Genomic DNA, 20,733 nt, shown 5'->3' on the forward strand with positions numbered 1-20,733 from the left:
TAAGAACTAAACGTTTATTTTCAAATCATTTTAAAACGATACAATTCAACATGTCATCTACAACATGTACATTAAAAATAGCATTTTATTGAAATTAACACTAGGCTATGCTGCTGCTGTTCAGCGCTATTCGGACGTAAGTTACAGTATGAATTTCCATTCATGAAAATAAATAAAAAAATGTAAAAAAAAAAAGTAAACTTTATCACAAAATTAAACTACTTACTATCATTACTACTACAATTTAAATAACAACAATTGTGTTGAAATAATCATCTCTCATCCCCCTGCTGTGTGACAAGGAGGCTCTCATTTTAAACATTACAACCATCTATGACATCTATCAACGGGGGTGTATACTTCAGGAGCAGATCTGCAAATGTCCTGTGAGGGACCTCCTCCCCTTCCAGAAGACTTCTTTGTAAAGTTGGACCCAATTTGGCAGGGCACAGTTCAACATGTTTTTATCAACAGAAACAACTCACTGTGAGATTTAGCTCTCCCTAAAGGAGGATGGAAATTCTGTCTCATGAATACAGTACAAGAGGAGAATCTAGTCTTTTTAGGCTGCAAACAGTTGCTGTTACATCCTTGAGATAGCGGGAAAATATGTGAGAGGGAGGCATCTTCACCTGGTTGATTCAATAGTCAGTGAGCCAAATCTCAATAAAGTTCAGTCTTGCGACTTCGTTGACAAAAGGTCTCAAGACTAAGGAGAGATAGGATATCATTCAAGGAAACGACCATGGTTGAGTCTTTTATCAACTTGTCCTATCTAGCAACAATCACATTCACATATAAGAGGACAAATTGTTAATTAGAAGTGATCTGATCAGAAATACGAATGAAGGAATAAAGTACACAGTGATACCCGGTATCGGTAAAAAGGCATGTGTCTACTGCAGTGATGGTAGAACAGTGTAAACATCTACACTGTCAGGAATCCTGATTGAATCAAATATATTTTGTGCATTTAAAATTAAACTGTAATAGTCAGTTTAATGAGTTGTGTGTCGTTTTATTTCCTTTTGTGAATGTTTTTGTTCATGGTGGCCTGTTTCACCACTGACATGGTCAGATCTGATCCTGTGACTACTCACACTACTGTTGTAGTACAGGCCTCATGTAGGCCAAGTTTATCAAGATTAAACATGGATCTAAATGTTAAGGAGCTGGCAACAGCCTGGAACATGTAAAAATTAGAGTTGTGGTTCAACAGCTGCCCAGAGACATTACTGCACAGTGTGTAACGTTCAGGGAAACCTTTCCAGAATATTAATAAAAACTTTTTCCTCTGGAATCTTCCCTTACGGCTTGTGAAAAAACAAACAAACAAAACTAAATCATATATCAACTTGTTAAATCATAACTTTTCACAAAACTTTAAGTATAACTTGTGTGAGACATGTACAATATAAACAACAATATAAACCTTTTCTAATAAAGACCTTCTCTATGGAGCATTTTTTAAAGTATAAAAGTAAAACAAATCTAAATTGTGTTTTCTTTTCTTTTGTTGTTCTGGACAATTTAGATTTAGAATGATGATTGAACAATGATTTAGAAGATGAGGGAAAAAAATTAGTTCAAAGTGTAAAAAGGGGTCCCAAACAGATACAGCTTTGTTTTAAGCCATAGTTGGCAATGGGTTGTCAAATACTGTATCCCTGTCCTACTCATTAGGTCAGATGTGAAAAAATACAAATCACTTTGTCATTGATTCTCTTTAGCCTGTCATCAGATGGATACGTGTTATACTTAGTCTTAAAATGCCTACAAATGTATTTCTCCTGACACAATGGCTTGATACAAGGATCCAGTTAGGAGAACGTAGTTCTTCTGAAAGATATCTAAGAAATACACAGGGTCCTGGATTAGGTCCAAATTAAAACCCTCCTGGACCAGCTTCATCTTCTGCTGCTTGAAGGTCTCTGTTACATGCAGATAGGTCTGAGAACACAGTCAAGGATTCAAATGAACGATCCAGCATTATTATTATAATTAGTTTTTATTGTTATTTAAAAATATGCAAACTAGTGGTAATAAATGCCTGTACGACTTACCTGTACTCTAAGAAACCGTGGCCAGGCATATGCAGGAAGGGCTTTTACTAAATGGTTATAGAGCTCTGTCCCATTTAATTTGTGATCTTGTTTTAAGACGACAGCAGCCATGCCTGCTCGACCCTCATGTCCTGAATACATACATGAGAAAAAGACATACTGAATGAACTATAGTAAACTAAAGCACATTACTGCCACTGTCTGGTTTTATTTTGTGCAGAACATGTAATCAGGGAAAAAGGCCTTGAGGTGCAAGATTTATTAGAGTTGCAAAGTGGAAAAAGCTGCTAGAATTGTAAGCATTTGCTCCTTCAAAAATATGTTTCAAGATATGTTTTGAAATCACTGTGATTCTACAGACCTGGTATGGTGACTCCATAGACAGTGGCCTCCTGGATAAAATCAAGAAGGCCTAAAACCTCTGACACTTCTGTGGTGGACACGTTCTCTCCTTTCCACCTGTAGCATACAAGGCAATATGCAGGTAGACCTATTAAAATACTGTGGGGGAAGTGTTCAGCACAATTCACTGCACCTATTGATGAAATTAAGAGAAGTCATTGGTATTGTCATTAAGGTAAAATAGCTAAAAAAAAAATCACAACAATACAATCAGAAATCAAAAACAGGGTTATGTGCACTGAATTGGAATAACAAAGGGAAAAAAGTACTGAACATGGTGTAAGACGAGGTCTTCATCTATCTTCCCTTTAGTAATTTAAATTCTGCTGATGCCATGAGAAGGGGAACATCCCAGGAGATATTCACCTCCGAACTCCACTGTACTGTAGGTTTGGTATTTTTAGTGTACTACTGTTTCAAAAGTTCAATTTCTGTGTCATCTTACAGTTCCACATTCTTCAGTAGTCCACAGGCTTCACCAACTGCTGTGTAGCAAACTTCAAACAAGCTTCAACATGTCTTTTCATCACTAATAGAGTCTTACGGGTCTATGGTGCGTGGAGACCGTGGTGGTATGGCGTTTTCTCTGTGAGACTTGTACCTGCTCTTTCTGCTGCTCTGTTTGACTCCTTGGATTTCAGGCCGCTATTCCGAAGATTTTTTAACTCCGTGAGTCTTTTGTGTTTGGCATGAAGGTGTGATGATTATTTGACTTATGGACAATGGACTCGTAGAATGTAGAATTCAGTTCCATTTAACTTTTTTTTTTGGAGACCATGGAGAACACTATTGAACTCCTTTTATAAATGCATGACCTGAGGCTTAGCTCGTCACATCATCTAGAGAGGAAGTAAACAACACAAAAGACTCTGACACTGAAATGTGTTGAATGTAGGCTGATCTCCATTAGACAACACCATCTCCATTAAATGAAAGAATAAATGTATTTCAACGTCATCACACACAACTAATTTGCCAGATGAAATATAAATATGCTAGCATGGCTGTGTATGGTAATGGTACCTGAAAGTGTCTCCAACGCGGTCACGAAAGTAAAGAAAATTCCTATGATCATGGAGCAGTAGGTCTCCAGTGTTGAAATAGATGTCTCCAGTTTTAAAAACATCCCTCAGAAGCTTCTTCTCAGACTGAACTATGTCCCCAGCATAGCCCAGAAATTGGTTCATTGCTGTGAGAGGAGCTACCAGGAGACCAGCCTCTCCTGTAAAAAAATTATTATTATTATTTTAGTGGACAAATCACCTCTAAGCTATAGCCTCAGTGTCATGTAAATAGATGTAGGTTGTTATTTACCTTTTTGGGCTCGTATGCATCTTCCCAAGTCTGTTCTGATGGGCTTGTAGGTTTGTGGATCATATCTGAGGAGCTCAAATGGCATAGAAAGCTGAAATAAAAAAAATTATTATAGTTAAATTTGACAAATCTATTGCATTTTTTTGGAATATTGGAATTTCTTTATCTGGTTTTAAATTAGTATGTTATATTAACAATGAAATGTTTCCAGCTTTGCAAGCACCTCCCAGCTCATTACTTTTGCTTTACAGCCCACAGAATTACTGTTCTGGTTCAGTCTTACCACCCTCAGTCTGATTTCCAGCTGTAGCAAGCTTATGTTTTGGATAAAACCCTCTGTACACTACGTGCCCAGCACCAAACACCAGACAGACACATTCAGTTACTACCCAGTGAAGAGAGTGGAGCAGCCACTGCACAGTGCACACACATCTGATACAGTCGGAGATGTGATACAGAACGTAGTCAAAAGTGGTGGAGCAGAGGTACATGTTAATTTCTGTGAGAAAAACATTTTTTCCATGATGAGATTCTATCAGAATATAGGGCCTACACTTCTTGCTCTGCACATAACGCATCTTTTGGCTGGAAAATGCCATCTTCTTGCAAACATAACATGTAGCATTAAAAACATAACCAAACTTTCGCTAGTCATTTACAAAAAAAAATTCCAATATGACTGCAGTAATCTAAATGACTGTATTGAAATGCCAAAAACACCAACAAAATGATGACTGTAGCAAAGTGCATACTCAAATTTTGTAGTCCTGACCTTGTTGAAGTAGCTTGCCCTTCCAATTGGTCCAACCTCATCTGTATAGTTGAGGAAGCCAATGCTGGCCTCTGTCAAGCCGTAACCCTCTCTGATCTTAATACTACCAAAGCGTCTGACAAAGTCCTTCCAAACATCTGACCTAAGACCACTTCCTGCAGCCAGCCAAACACTGTGAGCTTTCTCCTCTGGTACCTGGAGGCAGAAAAGCAACATGTAAGCTTTAAAAGGAATTGTCCCATGTTTAGGGAAACGTATGTACTGGTTAGTGCTTATGCCAAAAATACGTTGAGTAGTATTTTGCCCATGACTGCCAGACCTTAACGTATACACACATGGAAAATTGTTGGTACCTCTCTGTTAAAGAAAGAAAAACCCACAAAGGTCACTGAAATAACTTGAAACTGACACAAACTTAATAATAAATAAGAATTTACTAAAAATCAACTCATGAAAACCAGACATAGCTTTTGAGTCGTATTTCAACAGGAATTAAAAAAAAATAAACTACTAAGACTGGCTTGGACTAAAATGATGGTACCTCTAGAAAAGATGTTTTATTTGTTAATTATTTGACCATAGGGACATGTGTGCCCTGTAATTACACAGGTATCAAACTTGTAATCAGTCAGTCTGTCTATTTAAAGGGTGAAAAGTGGTCACTGTGCTGTTTGGTATCATGTGTCCCACACTGAACATCAACCACAGAAAACTAAAGAGAGAGTTATCTCAGGAGATTATAACTAAAAATGATAGACAAACATGTTACAGGCAATGGCTGTAAGACCATCTCCAAGAAGCTTGATGTTCTTGTGATTACAGTTGTACATACTCAGAAGTTTAAGGTCCATGGGACTGTAGCCAACCTCCCAGGATGTGGCCATTAGAGGTAAATTAATGACAAATTGAAGAAACAGAAAAAACAAATGGTAACTAAAGAACCCAGAATAACTATAGAGATTAAAGGTGAAATCCAAGGTTAAGGTACATCAGAGTCAGATCACACCATCAGTCACTGTTTAAGCCAAAGTGGACTTAATAGAAGACGACCGAGGAGGACTCCACTGATGAAAGCAAATTGTAAAAAAAGAAACAAAAAAAAAGGAAACACATATTGACAAACCACAAAGCTTGGGAGAATGTCCTTTGGACAGATGAGACAAAATGTGAACGTTTTGGCAAGACACATCAACTCTATGTTCACACACGCAACAATGAAGGATACAAAGGAAAGTACACTGTACCTACTGTGAAACACAGAGGAGGCTTGGTCATGTTCTGGGGCTGCTTGGCTTCATCTGGCACAGGGTTTCTTAAATCTGTGCAGGGTACAGTGAAATCTCAAGACTTTTAAGGCATTCTGGAGCAAAATGTGCTGCCCAGTGTCAGAAAGCTTGGTCTTTGTCACAGGTCATAGTCCTCCAACAGGATAATTCAAGATTCAAGATAACCCAAAACACACCTAAAAACACCCTAGAATGGTGAAGAACAATTCATTGGACTATTCTAAAGTGGCCTTCTGTGAGTCCTGATCTAAATCACATTGAATATTTGTGGAAAGAGCTGAAACATGCAGTCTGAAGAAGGCACCCTTCAAACCTGAGACAACTGGAACAGTTTGCTGACGAGGAGTGGGCCAAAAATACCTGCTGACAGGGGTAGAAGTCTCATTGACACTTATAGAAATCGTTTGATTGTAGTGACTGCTTCAAAAGGTTTTGCAACAAAATACTAAGTTAAGGGAACCATCATTTTTGTCCAGGCCTGTTTCATTAGTTTTTTTTAAATGATTCTGTTAAGCCACAACTCAAAAGCAATGTCTGATTTCCATTAGTTAATTTTTAGTACATTTTTATTTATTATTACTTTGGTCAATTTCAAGTTATTTCAGTGACCTTTGTGGGTTTTCTTTCTTTAACAGAAGGATAACAACCATTTTGTCCATGTCTGTATCTAGTTGTCACCATCTGTACAGCAATTACAATTGTACAAAAGATATTTGAGTGAATCTGCTTTGTAGATGTGTAATAACTCTGTGGTGCAGCCACACCCAAAGTGACTTGACACATGACTGTATTATGACAAACAGCTTGATGCCTCTATTTTTGATGAAGAGCCAATTTGAGCTTTTAACAATAAAGAAAGGGCACTTATAAAGGAGCATACTACAATGTTGGGAGCCCTTGTAGATAGTAGGACACAAGAAACATCACAATCTTATTAACAACAGATTCCATACTGAAAACTCATTTAGTATCTCTGCTGATAATGTAAAAAAATATACCACTGAATATAGCCAGCTCATTATCACTGACTGCAGTGAGCACTGTATTCTCTAGGGACACTACTTTCTAGTCAAATGTATAAATATATGAAGAGATAAATGATGTGTTTTAAAAAATTTGTAAATATTACCACAGGATGGTTGACCAGGTATCTACAGAGTTCTCCTATGTACTGCACCACAGACACATTGTGTTCCACGCAGTCCTTCCAAAACTGACTGGCAGAAAATTTCTTTTTTAACACACAAGTTGCTCCTGTTAAGGAGAAGATGTAGAAAAGATAGAAAAGCAAATAGTGAGTACCTTAAGACAATGTGGTTGTCACATGTACAACCCTTCTAACAATGCCCATACAAATTATTTACACTTGGAGCCATTGTGAGACATTTCCTCTGCTTTGTTTCAGCGTTTCCCCCTGGCATGAGAGTAAATGAGAATCATGTAAAAAACTACAAGGATATCCGTCCAGCATTCGCCCTAGTCAATATAGATCTTCCAGGAATTGTGTACGTTTAACACAGTGAAATGTTGAGTCCAGCTTCTAAGCTGCACTCACGCTGTGGGAAAATACAACTAGCTGAAGGACAGTCTGAACAAGTAATTAATTAATTAATTAATTCTAAAAGGAAGCAATAGAAAAATGAAATGTTAATATTGTTAGGCCTGATACCATAAATCAGTATCAATATTTATGTTATCATTCCACTCTGGTCTAATATTATTGACCCATTTCATGCATCTTTCAATATGTTGTGTAAATATTGAGTTCTTGTATTGAAGCTATTTTGTATTTGTGTTGGTATAGATCTTTTGTGGTTCTTTCCTTCTGTCTGAATTGAGACCAACTGTAACAAGGCAAAACTTCCCTCAGATATTAATTAAGTTTTTTTGAATCTTGAATTGAATAAATGACACTTAAATTATAACAAACCAGTTATGTTGGGTTGGAGTGGGATTTATGACTTGTAAAAAAACAGCAATATCTGTATATCTAAAGTATCTATCTAAAGGTATCTACATCTAAAGGTACTCTATAAAACAATAGACTGTGAAATAAACTAATTTACTTTCTGAGAAAGTTCTGTACAGAGCTGCTTCCAGGTAGAATAGCTTAGCATGAATCAACATAACATTTGTTTTTACAGATGAAGAGTTTCCTACAGCCTGGCATAAGTTCAGAGTTGCACATCACAGCAGGATGCACGTGGGTGTGGTTTCAAAACATTTTCTGCTATGCAGTACAGCCAAAACAGACAGGCAGGGGTATTGAAAACTAGCTTTATTCCTATGTTGTAGTTTTGAAATTTCATGAAAATGTGTATGAAGGGTCTTAAACTTAAAATGTATCGGTGCTGTAATTGGAAAATCTCCTCCAGAAGACATCATCTGGAAGGGAAATTCAGCAGGAGCAGGTTGACTAAGACTGCAACCTTTGTACTATGAGAAATCAGATGACTACAAATAAATAAATAAATAAAAATAACAAGTAAAAACAAACAAACAAACAGTTCCTCATACTAGAACCATAGGAATCATGTTGAAATCTGAAGTTGTGCTTTAAATGTTAAGTCATAGGTATTTTCAAAGCAAAGCAGTTTGGTCTACTGTCACGACTGTTGTAGCAGTGTAACAATGTATGAGGAAGGTAGAGAACCTCGAGACAATGTTTAGCACTTCCATTATTGTGTCTGGGAGCCCTTTGATGGCCTTGTCAAAGAGGGATCTGGGGACTACCTAGCTTACCAGTAACAGTAGTTTATAATAAACGGGATCTACTTTATTTCCACTGCTTATTCTTATATACTGCTGCATGCTGTTATTATCAACAGCCTGCACATAACCAGAGTTTTCAGTGTGCAGCTGTAGTGAATTCTGTTTGTTTAGAACTTGCAGAACTCACCTTGCAGACATGACAGCTTGCTAAGACCTGCTAACACAATTAAAATGCTGAGGAGGTTAATCCCACTGTTTCCAAAGCCCACAGGCCAAGACACAAAAACTAATGCTGGCTTCTCTACATGGCTGTGTACAATATATTAAACTCAGCATTTATGACAATCACATCCCTTCAGGCTAACATATCTGTTTTTTTCTCAATTTATTTATTTAACAATAATTTATACAACACTATCTGGAGTGACTCTTTTCATGACTCTGATATTAGCTTCAGAAACTCATTCCAAAAACTTGGTTCACATTGCATGCTAACTAAAGCTATTCTTACCAAGGTGTATGCATCCTCCAAGTCCCAACAGGGAAGCAGACATGTGGTAAAGAGGAAGAGTGATGTAGATGATGTCATCAGATGTAGCTCCACACATCTGAAAGAAGGCCATACTCATAATGGCTTTCAGATGACCTATGCGTGCAGCCTTGGAGAGACCTGGAATAGTACAGCAATGGTTACTGAAGAAATTGTCCACATCCTCCTGTGTATTTACAGGAGTAGCTACAGTAATCTAAATTAGTTTTGTGATCCCAATGGAGTCAAACTAATTTTTAATTACAACATTGTTACTGCATTGGAGAACCATATCAGGTTCTGAATGAGTGTAGCAAGAACATATCCAGTATATCCAGAGTTGTTGATAGACATGGCAAGTTAGTAGTAGCTGCTTAGCCTAAAGGATACCGAGTGTTTGATGCCTTGTCATTTTCTGAAGACATAACTACAGTAAATATGTTTGCTCCATCATCTTGTGAACTTTTCCTATTAATTGTGGCAGCTCATTCATTGTATTCTAGTCTCATTCTATTTCAGTTATTAAACTACAGTCGCAAAGTAAGGTTATTTAAAATGTCCTGGTTTTATGCATAAATGTGATATAAACGATCTTCATCAAAGTCACAAATATGATTTTTATAATTACAGTAACATTCAATTTAGATGTAATGTTGGTCCATCATTGTAGATGCAACAACACAGTGCTCATGTGGTACCTGTGGTGCCTGAGGTAAAGATGAAGAGGAAATTTGACATGATGTCAACTTTAGGAAGTTCAAATAAGGTTTCTCCAGACATGTGTTCCACCTTATCTAGTAAACTAGTGAAATCCTCAGAGGGTGACGTGTGATCCACCACCCAAACAGCCATATTATCCTTCTTCAGATCAGGCAGCACCTCTTTCACCAAATGCACCAAATCTGGAGAGAGAGACATACAGTAGATGGTTCCCTCAATGCTGCTACATCAGACAGAACAAGAGCCAGTAAACAGACATATGTAGATATATGTTAATCTAATCATATTGGAATAAGGTATGCTATGCTATGTAATCTCTAGATGAACCTGCTGGACATACTTTAATTTTTGGCCTGGTGTTGAGATGTCAGAACTGTCATGGGAATGTGAACTGTTGTATCAAGCACTTAAAGTTGACGCTTAAGTTAATTTTATTTAACAACTTAACCATGTTCTATGTCCTGCTACATGATAAGTCACTAAGTTTCTAATATCTTACATTTATGAGGGACTTTTTTTTATTTCACTACATGTATGGTATCTGACAGATGTAGTTACTTGTTAATCAAATATCGTACATACAATAAACAGAGTTAGATTGATTTATAAAATGACTTGAATGATTGAATTTTATAGTTAAGACTATCTAAAAGCATAACAGTGAGAGCTTACTAAGGTTATAGATACATAGATTTATTTGTCTTTTATTTAACCATCCATGATTTTACAGTTGTATTGATAAAGAACTTTATGAAAGGGTTTGTTCTTATTTCCCTTAACTAACAATGATTAATGTCCTGTACTGGGTTTTTAAACTATGTCCCATTTTCTCTTCCCATTCTGACAAAGCAACTAAACCAGACAGAAGCAAAGAAGAAACACAGCTAATAACGTGTGAATGCATTTGGGATTAACAAGTGGAACACATCTCTGCTCCTATAGGAATAACAGGGAGCCTACACATGTTTGGAATGAGCAATCGTGTGTGTCTCAACTTGTGCGTGAATCACAGGCAGTTCAATCTACATGGGGAGAGGCTGTAAAACAATGGAGAACATTTCAATAAGTCGGAAATGTCCCACAGGTCTTTGATAAGTCAAAGGACTGACTGCTCAGCTGAAACATGATCAAACATGAATTAAAAAGGGGAGAGAAACAGAAAGTACCTGCGCCAACAACCAGCGTCTTCGCTCCACAGCTGTGGAAGGAGTGGAGCAGAGACCTGGATTTAATGTTGACGTTGACAAAGGCGACTTCACATCCCAGCTTACACAGTCCCAGCCACACACAGATGAAGTCCGGTTCATTGCACATTAACTGAGCCACAACGTCCCCTTCTTTCAGAGAGCCCTCCGTGCGGAACGCGTTGGCGAACCGGTTACTCCTCCGGTCCACGTCCCGGTAGCTCAGAGTCTGCCTCTCAAAGATAATGAACGGTTTGTCCGGGTTCCTCTTCGCCTGGTACAGAAAACAGTCCAGGAATGTGATGACTCCCTGCTGCATGCGAGCCTGCAGCTTCTTCTTGTACCTCCGAAGTTTCAGGTAATAAATCAAATCATCCCAGAAGAAGGGGTTGTTCATCCTCTGGTAGAGAAACAGGACGAAGAGTCCCGCTAAGACGCTGGTGAACACAACAGTTATCATGTTTTCAGGAGCGCAGCGCAGCACAGCACAGCACAGCACAGCACAGCACAGCACAGCACAGCACACCTCTCTGCAGGACGCTGCAGCTTGTTGGCTGCTTCTCACCACATCCACACGTCTCCTCGGTCTTTTCCTTGCGCTTTAGATCCCTCCCACCTAAGACACGAGGAGGAGATGCAAACGATGCAAACAGGAATAAAGGAAAGCAGGGTGAGTATCTGATGACAGTGTCCCACTGCATCAGATACTGGGGTTAAGCATTGATGCGTTGGACTAGGTTATTTGTCATATAGGATGTCATTTGTCGTAAAAATGTTTAACAGTAATAATAAATAACACAGTTGACCAGTCAGCACTTCTGCTTGTGTAGATAAATGAGTCTAAGATATTTCTGATTCTGTTAAATAAACAGTTTGACGTGCATCTTCCCAACATCTTGTAATTTGTATGTATTTTGTGAACAAATTGAACTAGTGTGCAACTCACTGGTCAAAAGGAATCATTAATTCTCCCTGCAACTTACCAATAATGACAGAACCACTGCATTTATAAATAAAACCAAATAAAACTCAGAACACATGCTGCGTGTTTGCCAAAAGCTCAAAGTTGAACTCAGACCTGCAACATTTGGCATGGCCTGTTCTCTCCATCTACAGCAACTAGGTATTCCTATAGACTGGTCCACAGCACCCACTGCAGTGTGGGGGAGGAATAACGCAATGAACACTTGTGGACTGCAGGAGGCATATTCTAGCTTTAACTCAGGTGCACATCCTTCACACCAGTCTTCCACTAACTTATATACACTGCTAAAAAAAACATAAAGGAACATTTTTTAAATCAGAGTATAGGAGCAAAGGGAGTTGTTAATCAGTTTCAGCTGCTTCAGTGTCAATGCAAATTAACAACAGGTGTGCTAGAGAGGCAGCAATGACATGACCCTGAAAACAGGAATGGTTTTACTAGTGGAGGTGAATTCAGGCCCTTGAAGATTTAAGTTTTTATTTTGATCCAACAATGTGGCATACTCCATATTATTATAGATATCCAGCAAGATGTTTTTTCCTCACTGATGATTGATCTGATGTGTTTTCAAAGCATTCCTTTCATTTTTTTTGGCATCCAGGTGAGGAGGGCATTGCACTGGAGGTAGATTCTTATGCTCACTCTCCTGGTGAGTGAGCAGGAGGCCAGCTTTTCGAGTGGAACACTCTGGATGCCAAGATGGAGTATGGGGCTTTTAGAAGGCTGAAGGACATGCAGAAGTCTGGGATCTGTGCTGCAATACATTCTGCACAAGATCTAATGTCTAATCTTCTCTGCATCTGATATAGACAGCAATTGCAGATTAACAAACTGCGCTTGATAACCAAACACTCCTTTTTGATGCCTGCCGAGACCATACTAGCCAGGCGAACTGTTAAATTCCACTTACAAAGAGCAAGTGTGGTCTCAAATGCCGACAAAAACAGCAGACATGCTGGCAGATGCATGGTTTTTTGTATTTATTTGTAATTTTTTAATTGATTTTAAATAGGTTTGTTAGCAATAAGTTTGTTTTTCAATTTAAGTGGGCTATGAACATTGTAAGATACTTATCATTCCTGTTATTAATTTTAAAATGAATTAAATGAAATGTAAAAAAAAGTTAAGACTCACAAAATTGAATAAAATACCAAACTATTCCATTATATTGTCATTTTATTCCAAAGTATTTGCACAAATCATTCTATACTGAAGAACAAAACCCCAAAAAGCATAAACGGTAGGGACCGTTTTGTACATAAGACACTGGGTGATATTCATGTTTTTATATCACGAGTAATCAAACTATATACATAATATTCCAAACATTTTAAATAGGCTCAGAATGGCTTAAGACTGTTGTGAGACTGCCATTCAGATTACAGGAAAGACAGAAAAACTACTATCATCCAAAAGTGATATTTTTTCAACAATTTTCTGTGCTTATGGCAATGTTTAGTGTAGATAAACAATGTGAACTGTAACAAAAAAAGTTCAGCTTCAGATTTTTATGTAATTAAATATGTTAACCCCTTTAAAATGGACATGTATGTTACCCTGCAGCACTTGGCAAGTTGTTCCTTTATTCAGCTGGGAATGCTGAAAATCTCAATAAAGCCACTTTTTGCGACACAATAAGACTTGTTACGCTGGCAATAAAATCACTTGTTCATGTTTTTATAACCTTCCCTGACCAAAGAAGTCCCCTTCAAGAAGGAGTTCTACAAGATTGCAGATAACATGAATTACAAAATTACATAATTGTCTTACTCTGCATCAAGCACAATTTAGTTTGTGTTACAGCCTTCCCTAATCTCATCACTGCAGTGGATTGCACCCAATGACGAACAGGGGAAAATGAGGCAGACTATGTAAACAGTAAATATTACGATAGGTAAATTGATATAAACTGACCATATTATGACATAGATTTGGTTAAATAAATTAACCAAGAAAAAAAATAGAGGGGATAAAACAAATGAAATGTACAAAATGCGAACTATGGATTTTCCTGAGTAATAAATGCACTGCCGATGATCACAATAAAGGCATTTATACCACAACTGTTTAGTGCGTACGTTCAGTAACTCTATGCATTGCATATACTTATGCATTCAGCTAATCCGCTATTGTCTGCCAGGTTTTTCCCCTTTCTTATTATATTGGCCGTATTTCCCTTTTTAAAAATTATATGTTTGGCCTCTTCATACATCTCCATATTGTGCTGCTGCTTTGTGGGTTAAAAGTATGCTGCGCAAGTTTTGTCCATGTTTAATCAGTAACTCTGTGATTAATACATGCTGTCTTTTAAACAATACAGTGAACGCACACTTATCCCAGATATCTACACCTGGCTTAGCTGGACCTGTTGTTAAGTTCTTAGCAGTATAAAAAGGTTGGCCTTGTTGATAACAAAAACATCATGGTTTCTAAAATCTAGTGGAAACAAACAGTAACAGATTCTTAGTTAGTTATTTTGTAAACCCCAGGATATTAATTCCTGCATCACAGAGCGCAATAAGTAAACAATACAAGGATGAGTAAATGTGACAGATGGAGAAGGCACCTGCAGGCTATATATCAGAAGTCTTGGTAACCAGACTAATATTACACATGCTTTAAGCAAGGCTGTAGTCAAGTCCACCTTTGTCCAAAACAGGTCCAAGTCCAGGCTAGTCCAATCTGAGCCCAAGTAAAGTGAGAGTCTACAAGTGTGAGCCTGACTCGAGTCCAAGTCCAAGTCTAAATGAGATGGTGAGTAAAACACCAAGACCAATACATATTTTTCAGACCACATACTTGTTTGTAATTTTGTCATGCTAGAAAGAGTACGTCTATAATAACAGATAAATGGATCTGAGTACGAACGCAGACTCCATTACTACAGCCCTTAGCTTTAAGAAGGTAGCTCAGCTACTGTTACATGACTAACATGATCTTGTTTGCTGTAGAAGTCTCCAGTGTTATACAGTTTATGGCTCTTTTTGGGGAGCTGTATGACTGTTGAGCTCATACTGTAATTATGACTGTAGTGGCTTAACCTAAACTTAAAGCCACTGTGGGTCAGCTAGATGTGGGAAAAAAACGCGCGCTCGTATTGAAGCATATTGTCCGAGCGTTTTTCTCTGCTGTTTTTGGTTAATGTTTATTGACAATGACATACAAAGTGCCCAGTTTTCTGATGATGATAGTCCATAACATAATATGTATACTTACCATAAATTTACAAACAACAAACAGACCTGGCATGGTGGGTGAAGAGCAAAGTGTGAAAACAGAGTGGAGCGTCCGTATAGGAACACCTAGACCTTCATATATTCAAATTGAACCAGATTATGCTTCCTAACATATAGTGGACACAAAAGTACAGTACACCACACCAATTCTCCCAAGGATAAAGATGGCTCCTACAATGATCAGTCACTGTGGTCCTGAAAACAATTAGGCTACGTTCAGATTGCAAAGCAAGAGAAAGTATGTGAACCCTTTGCACTTTCATGCTTTTCAACATTAATTTCTCGTAAAATGTGATCTGATCCTCATCTAAGTCAAGAGTATTAACAAATATAACGTTCCTAATATAATAACACAGAAACTTCTGATCTCTCATGTCTTTATTAAGAAAAAACAAAAAAACCTCATAGTGCTAGTGGAACCCTTGGAATTAATAACAGGTTAAACCCCACTTGGCAGCAATAACTTCAACCAGGCACTTCCTGTAGCTGTGGATTAGACCTGCACGTCGTTCAGGAAGAATTTTAGCCCATTTTTCCTGGCAGAACTGCTTCAGCTCTGTTATATTCTTTGGACGTCTTACACGTATGGCTCTCTTCAGATTATTCTATAGCATATCTATTGTGTTGAAGTCTGGGCTCTAACTTGGTCAATCCAAAAGCGGATTTTGTTTTTCCGAAGTCATTCTTTTGTAGACATGCCCCCTTGTTTTCATGCATTGTTCTGATGCATCACCCAACTTCTACAGAGTTTCAGCTGATGTCCAGACATTCTCGCATCTTCCTGAAGAATTTTTTGACACTAACACTTCAATCACTGCAAGCTGGCCAGGCCCTGATGCAGCAGCAGGCCCAAATCATGATGTTTCCTTTACCATCCTTTAGGATTGGGATGATGTTTTCATGATGATATTCAGTGCCCATTTTATGCCACATGTAGTACTGTGTGTTCTTTCCAAACAGTTCAATCTCGTCACTCCACAAAACATTTTGCCAATACTGCTGTGGAGTTTCAGTGTGCTCTTTGGCAAACTTCAGGCATGCAGCAATGTTCTGTATATGAAGCAACATGTTTTATGTACTGTGGACTCATGAACACAGATGCTAACCAGTCCCAATGATGCCTTCAAGTCTTTGGCGGTTACTCTGTGTTGTTTCTTTACCTCATTGATGAGTGTTTGTTGTGCTCTTAGAATCATTTTGACCTGCTCCCCACTTCTTGGTAGTGTAGTCACAGTCCCACAGTTGTGGTATTGTTTTAGGCACATTATATTTGTTAATAATCTTGACTTAGATGAAGATCAGATTACATTTTATAACAAAGTAATGCAGAAAAGCGTGAAATTCCAAAAGATTCACATACTTTCTTACCACTGTATCTGATCTTTTTATGGCAGTCCGAATAGCCCAAATGACATGAAATCTGATTTTTTAAATCAGACCTGGGCCACTTTCATATGTGGTCCTTACATTAGATATATATCTAATGCTTTCCAATTTCTAAACTCGAGGGTTCTTATTGTAATCGGGCTGTATAGGCTCACTTCAGCTGCATCCATGTTTACTTCTGTGTACACAATGTATTGTGTATGACATTTCAGGGCTGTGGCCAGTTCACATTGAAATCTGAAATATATCGTGTCACATTTTACCAATAATGTGAACAGTCAAAAAAAAAAAACTTCTCTCAAGAAAAAAACAGAATTGAGCATTACGGCATGCAGTCTGAACATAACCTTAGAGTTTTATGAACAGTTTTAGAAACTTGCCTATCTCTGTGACTCATTCCCAAGCTAGGTCACAGAACTCTACAGAGAGAATTGCATTTAATGACTTGTGTTTATGTCCTGATATTCTCTGTGAATTGTGGAACCTTTATTTAGGTGTATACTTTTCTATGTTCAATCACTTCAATATGCCACAGGTGGACTCCAGTCAAGTAAGTTCTAGACACATCTTAGGTAAATTAAAGCAAACAGGATGTACCTGACCACAATCTATGTGTGTCACAGCAAAGTGTGTGATATAATCTTTGAAACAAGTGCTAATATTAAATCAAGTTAGCCAACAGTTGTTTTTTTTTTACAAAAATAGAGATTTGATTGGTATTGAAAACACAAACATCATAAAAATACTTCACACAAAGTGCTTGGATCATTTAACAGCATCTGAAACCATAACATTATAATTATTTTTGTTTTGGACTTTTCAAATCCCAATCCAATAATCACACTCATTTTATGCAGCAAAAGAAAGTTTGCTGCTGTATGTGAAAGAGACAGGTCGCTTTTTGTGTGTACAACAGGTTTAACCACAAATGCTTTGCCACCATTGTACTACAATTTATGTTTCATTACCATTTATACAGTTTGCTGTGCTGAGACTACAAGGCACACAAAAAACACAATGTTCATGTTGAGAGATGGCAGGGAGTCAGATGGTTTTCAGTACAGCTTTTTGAAACAGAGAGAAAACGTTTTTCGATTTCCAGTGGTGCTGCTGAACTGCTTTGCTTGAAGCATATCTCAGCCCACATACACATGATTCTACAAATACTTGCAGTATAAAATTTCTGTAAAAACTCCTAACTCCAGTTCAGAAAGAAGATACACATGATATATAATTACAATGATAATGTCAAAATATAACAACAAGAAAATCTCCTGGATCTGCAAGCTTTTAAGTGAGACCTGGTCTCTGTACTGAGTCTCTGTGCCGTCATTCACTGTCCAGCTCCTTGAGCTCTGAGGATGGACTCTCTCTTGCTGGCAGGATGTCATAGTGACAAGGAATGTGGCTATTTTTTGGTAGATCATACAGATCCTGACCAAAATGTACATCACCATTGCTGTGTTCAGCGGGCTGGATGGTGCTTACAGTTGGCTCTGAAACAAAAGACAAGCATGTTGGCAGTTACAAGAAGTAAAGCAAATCAAATATAAATGGTAAATGGTCTGCACTTATATATAGTACTTTTCTACCTGAATGGTACTCAAAGCGCTTTTACACTGCATCTCATTCGACCATTCACACACAAGCACACACTCACACACCCATGGTGGACCTTCTATGATCTGTATTCCGTATCTTGCCCAAGGACACTTTGGCATGTGACAGAAGGAGCATGTTCTCCACCAAATAGCAGATTCTTTAAAAGCTCCACTGTGCTCACAGAGTTTTTGGTATAAATTTATACATTATAAATCCCAAGAACAAAGTAAAAATGTACACTGTCTGGTCAAAATAATTTGAATGAATTTTACTAAGCAAATAGTTAAGAGCTTTCCACTGGATAAACTATTGCAGTGATTAATACGTTTCAACACAATATGGACAGCTGACTACCTGTATATATGAATGTGAACATCCACATTATTTCAGTAATTATTTTTTTCTGGCATGGTCAAGTTTTATTGTCCAATTCCAGGATTCATCAGGCTCAAATTGTGAAACAATGGTTCAAGAAGCATGAGACAAAATTGTCACACATGATAGAGAGACCAGACCTTGATTGAGAAACTTTGGGATATGCTTGCAGAAGACTTTACTCAGCCGTCCAACTTTCTCATGACCAATACAAGATTTTGGTGAGATATTCATGCACCTCTGGACGCAAATTAATGTGGTGACATTGCTGAGGCCACCACAAATGTGTGTTGTAATAAAAGCAAAAAGTGGTCAAAGAAGTATTAGAATTTAGTAAAACTATACAGTGATAAATGTTATTTCGACTCCCCATTGCACCATTAATTGGATACAGTCCTGCAGTGATGTGTTTAATGCAACTGGACTATACTTCTCATTAAAACATCCAGCAACAATAATATAGTAATAATAAATAAAGCTGCTGACCAACTTCGTAGACGTTCCGGTTAGTGGTGGGGCTGCTGTTGTTGATCTCAGAGTATGGTGAATCCCGTCTGGCTGGGGACTTCATTTCCATGTAGCCACATTCTGTGTTTTTGGCTGTCAACAAAGGGGGGTCCTTTATGGTGGCATATGGGTTTTCAGAGCTATTTAGGGAACAGGAGCTGGCATGATAGGGCGTGCCTTTTACCACATCTGGATACCATGGACAGAGAAGTGGATGAACAGTAAATACCAACATCTAATAATCTATTAACCATTTCTATGTACAAGTCCAGAACCTACCTTGAAGAAACTTCCCCATGTATGTCCTATCAAGTCCGTAGGCTCCTGGTATAAACACAAATGGAAATGAGGCAGCTCAGTGAATGATGGAGGCAAAAGTAATCTGACAATATAGTGCTGTGTGTTTGTATCAGCATAAAATAAACAAATGTTCTTACCAATTCAAATTTCACTTATTTGGCAGTATGCTGTTTTTTAGAGACTGTAATTACATATCTAAATTGCTGACTGTTGAGAATAAGTTGATCCCACCTATGCTGACAATATTTTCTTACATTATCAATTGCTAATGGTAATCCTGTGGAGATAGTCCAAAATAAAAAAAGTCACCACCTAAATTTAACTAAGCAAAGAGGTAAGAGCCTCCCATTGAATCATTTCTGCATGGATGATTATTTTTCAGCTGGTAACAAGTTACTTAACCTTAATTGATGCAGTGAGTAGCTTTTCATTCTTTAAACAAAAATGTTGGAAGACATATCCTGTGTTTGTGGAAAAGATGTTAATCTGTTTCAGAAGGGTCAAATTATTGGCATGAATCAAGCAAAGAAAACATCTAAGGAGATTGAAGACAATACTATATAAAGTCAAAGTCATCTCCTAAAACTGAAGGAGACCAAAATTATGTCCTAGAGTGGTCCTTTCAGAGCCCAGATCTTCAGTGTTTAAAAAATATACATACATTTTCTGGGTTTATGTGTGGATCATTTGGCAAAGACAGGTATATAAGTAGGAACCTTTCTTCAGGTGTTGTTGTTGTTAGATGGAGGAGACAAACAGTGTTTTACTGCTGTCGGACCCTGACGCTACTATGCCTTTGTTAGTATTTTTTTAAAATCATTGCAACTGTTAATTTGCTATTGGACTTCGAGGACTTTGGTAAGAAATAAATAATTATTATAAGTTAATCAGCAATGTGATGCCTGGACATACTCGTTCCATACTCATTCTCAAGTTTACAATACAAGTTTGCGATGAGCAAATGAGTAAATATAAATAACGTCCAGCATTAATATTGATGTCTTTGAGAATGCTATATGTCTCACCCAGTTCGTTGAAGCAGTCCCCTTGTTTCCAGTCTGAAGGCAGTGTGCCAGTGTGATCAACCAGAGGAGTCTTTTTTCTCAGATCCACATTCTTTAAGTTGACCAACAGCTGGTTGTTCTTGGCCTAAAAAAGTGGGTTGTTATTCATTAACAGACACATTCTACAATCAACTTTTACTGTGAATAAAACCACTTGTATACCTTTCCATATGGGCCGTTGTTAATATGTGGAGGGCTGGTGCACTGGGTCAGAGTATGGTAACTGGGGTTGGAGAAGTAGTTGCTAGGAAGGGTCTCGCATGGTGGTGGATGAGCATCTGAAAAATTAAAGAATC

The 20,733-nt window shown here is 37.8% G+C and overlaps 2 protein-coding genes across 4 annotated transcripts in view; both read right to left on the reverse strand.

Moving 5' to 3' along the window:
* On the reverse strand, positions 1-11,533 carry LOC113147918 (long-chain fatty acid transport protein 6). The gene is made up of 10 exons (XM_026339249.1): positions 10,965-11,533; positions 9,777-9,980; positions 9,061-9,219; positions 6,967-7,091; positions 4,552-4,746; positions 3,780-3,870; positions 3,489-3,687; positions 2,425-2,522; positions 2,064-2,194; positions 1-1,950 (listed from the first exon to the last, which is right to left on the reverse strand). The coding sequence occupies exons 1-10, from the start codon at positions 11,440-11,442 to the stop codon at positions 1,774-1,776; spliced, it is 1,857 nt and encodes a 618-aa protein (XP_026195034.1). The 5' UTR covers positions 11,443-11,533; the 3' UTR covers positions 1-1,773.
* A 4,794-nt stretch (positions 11,534-16,327) lies between these two features.
* megf10 (multiple EGF-like-domains 10) overlaps positions 16,328-20,733 on the reverse strand; it is a 39,509-nt gene continuing 35,103 nt past the window's right edge. For 2 of the 3 annotated variants that reach the window (XM_026338949.1, XM_026338948.1), the window contains exons 21-25: positions 20,600-20,715; positions 20,399-20,522; positions 19,353-19,397; positions 19,053-19,262; positions 16,328-18,085 (exon numbers count right to left, since the gene is read on the reverse strand). In XM_026338949.1, the coding sequence (XP_026194734.1) occupies positions 17,919-18,085; positions 19,053-19,262; positions 19,353-19,397; positions 20,399-20,522; positions 20,600-20,715 (662 nt within the window). In that variant the 3' untranslated portion in view covers positions 16,328-17,918. Of the gene's footprint in view, positions 18,086-19,052; positions 19,263-19,352; positions 19,398-20,398; positions 20,523-20,599; positions 20,716-20,733 lie in introns of those variants that run through there. The other variant, XM_026338950.1, reaches the window with a different exon arrangement.

The sequence above is a fragment of the Anabas testudineus genome, chromosome 22 (genome assembly GCF_900324465.2).
Source record: "Anabas testudineus chromosome 22, fAnaTes1.2, whole genome shotgun sequence".
NCBI lineage: Eukaryota > Metazoa > Chordata > Actinopteri > Anabantiformes > Anabantidae > Anabas > Anabas testudineus.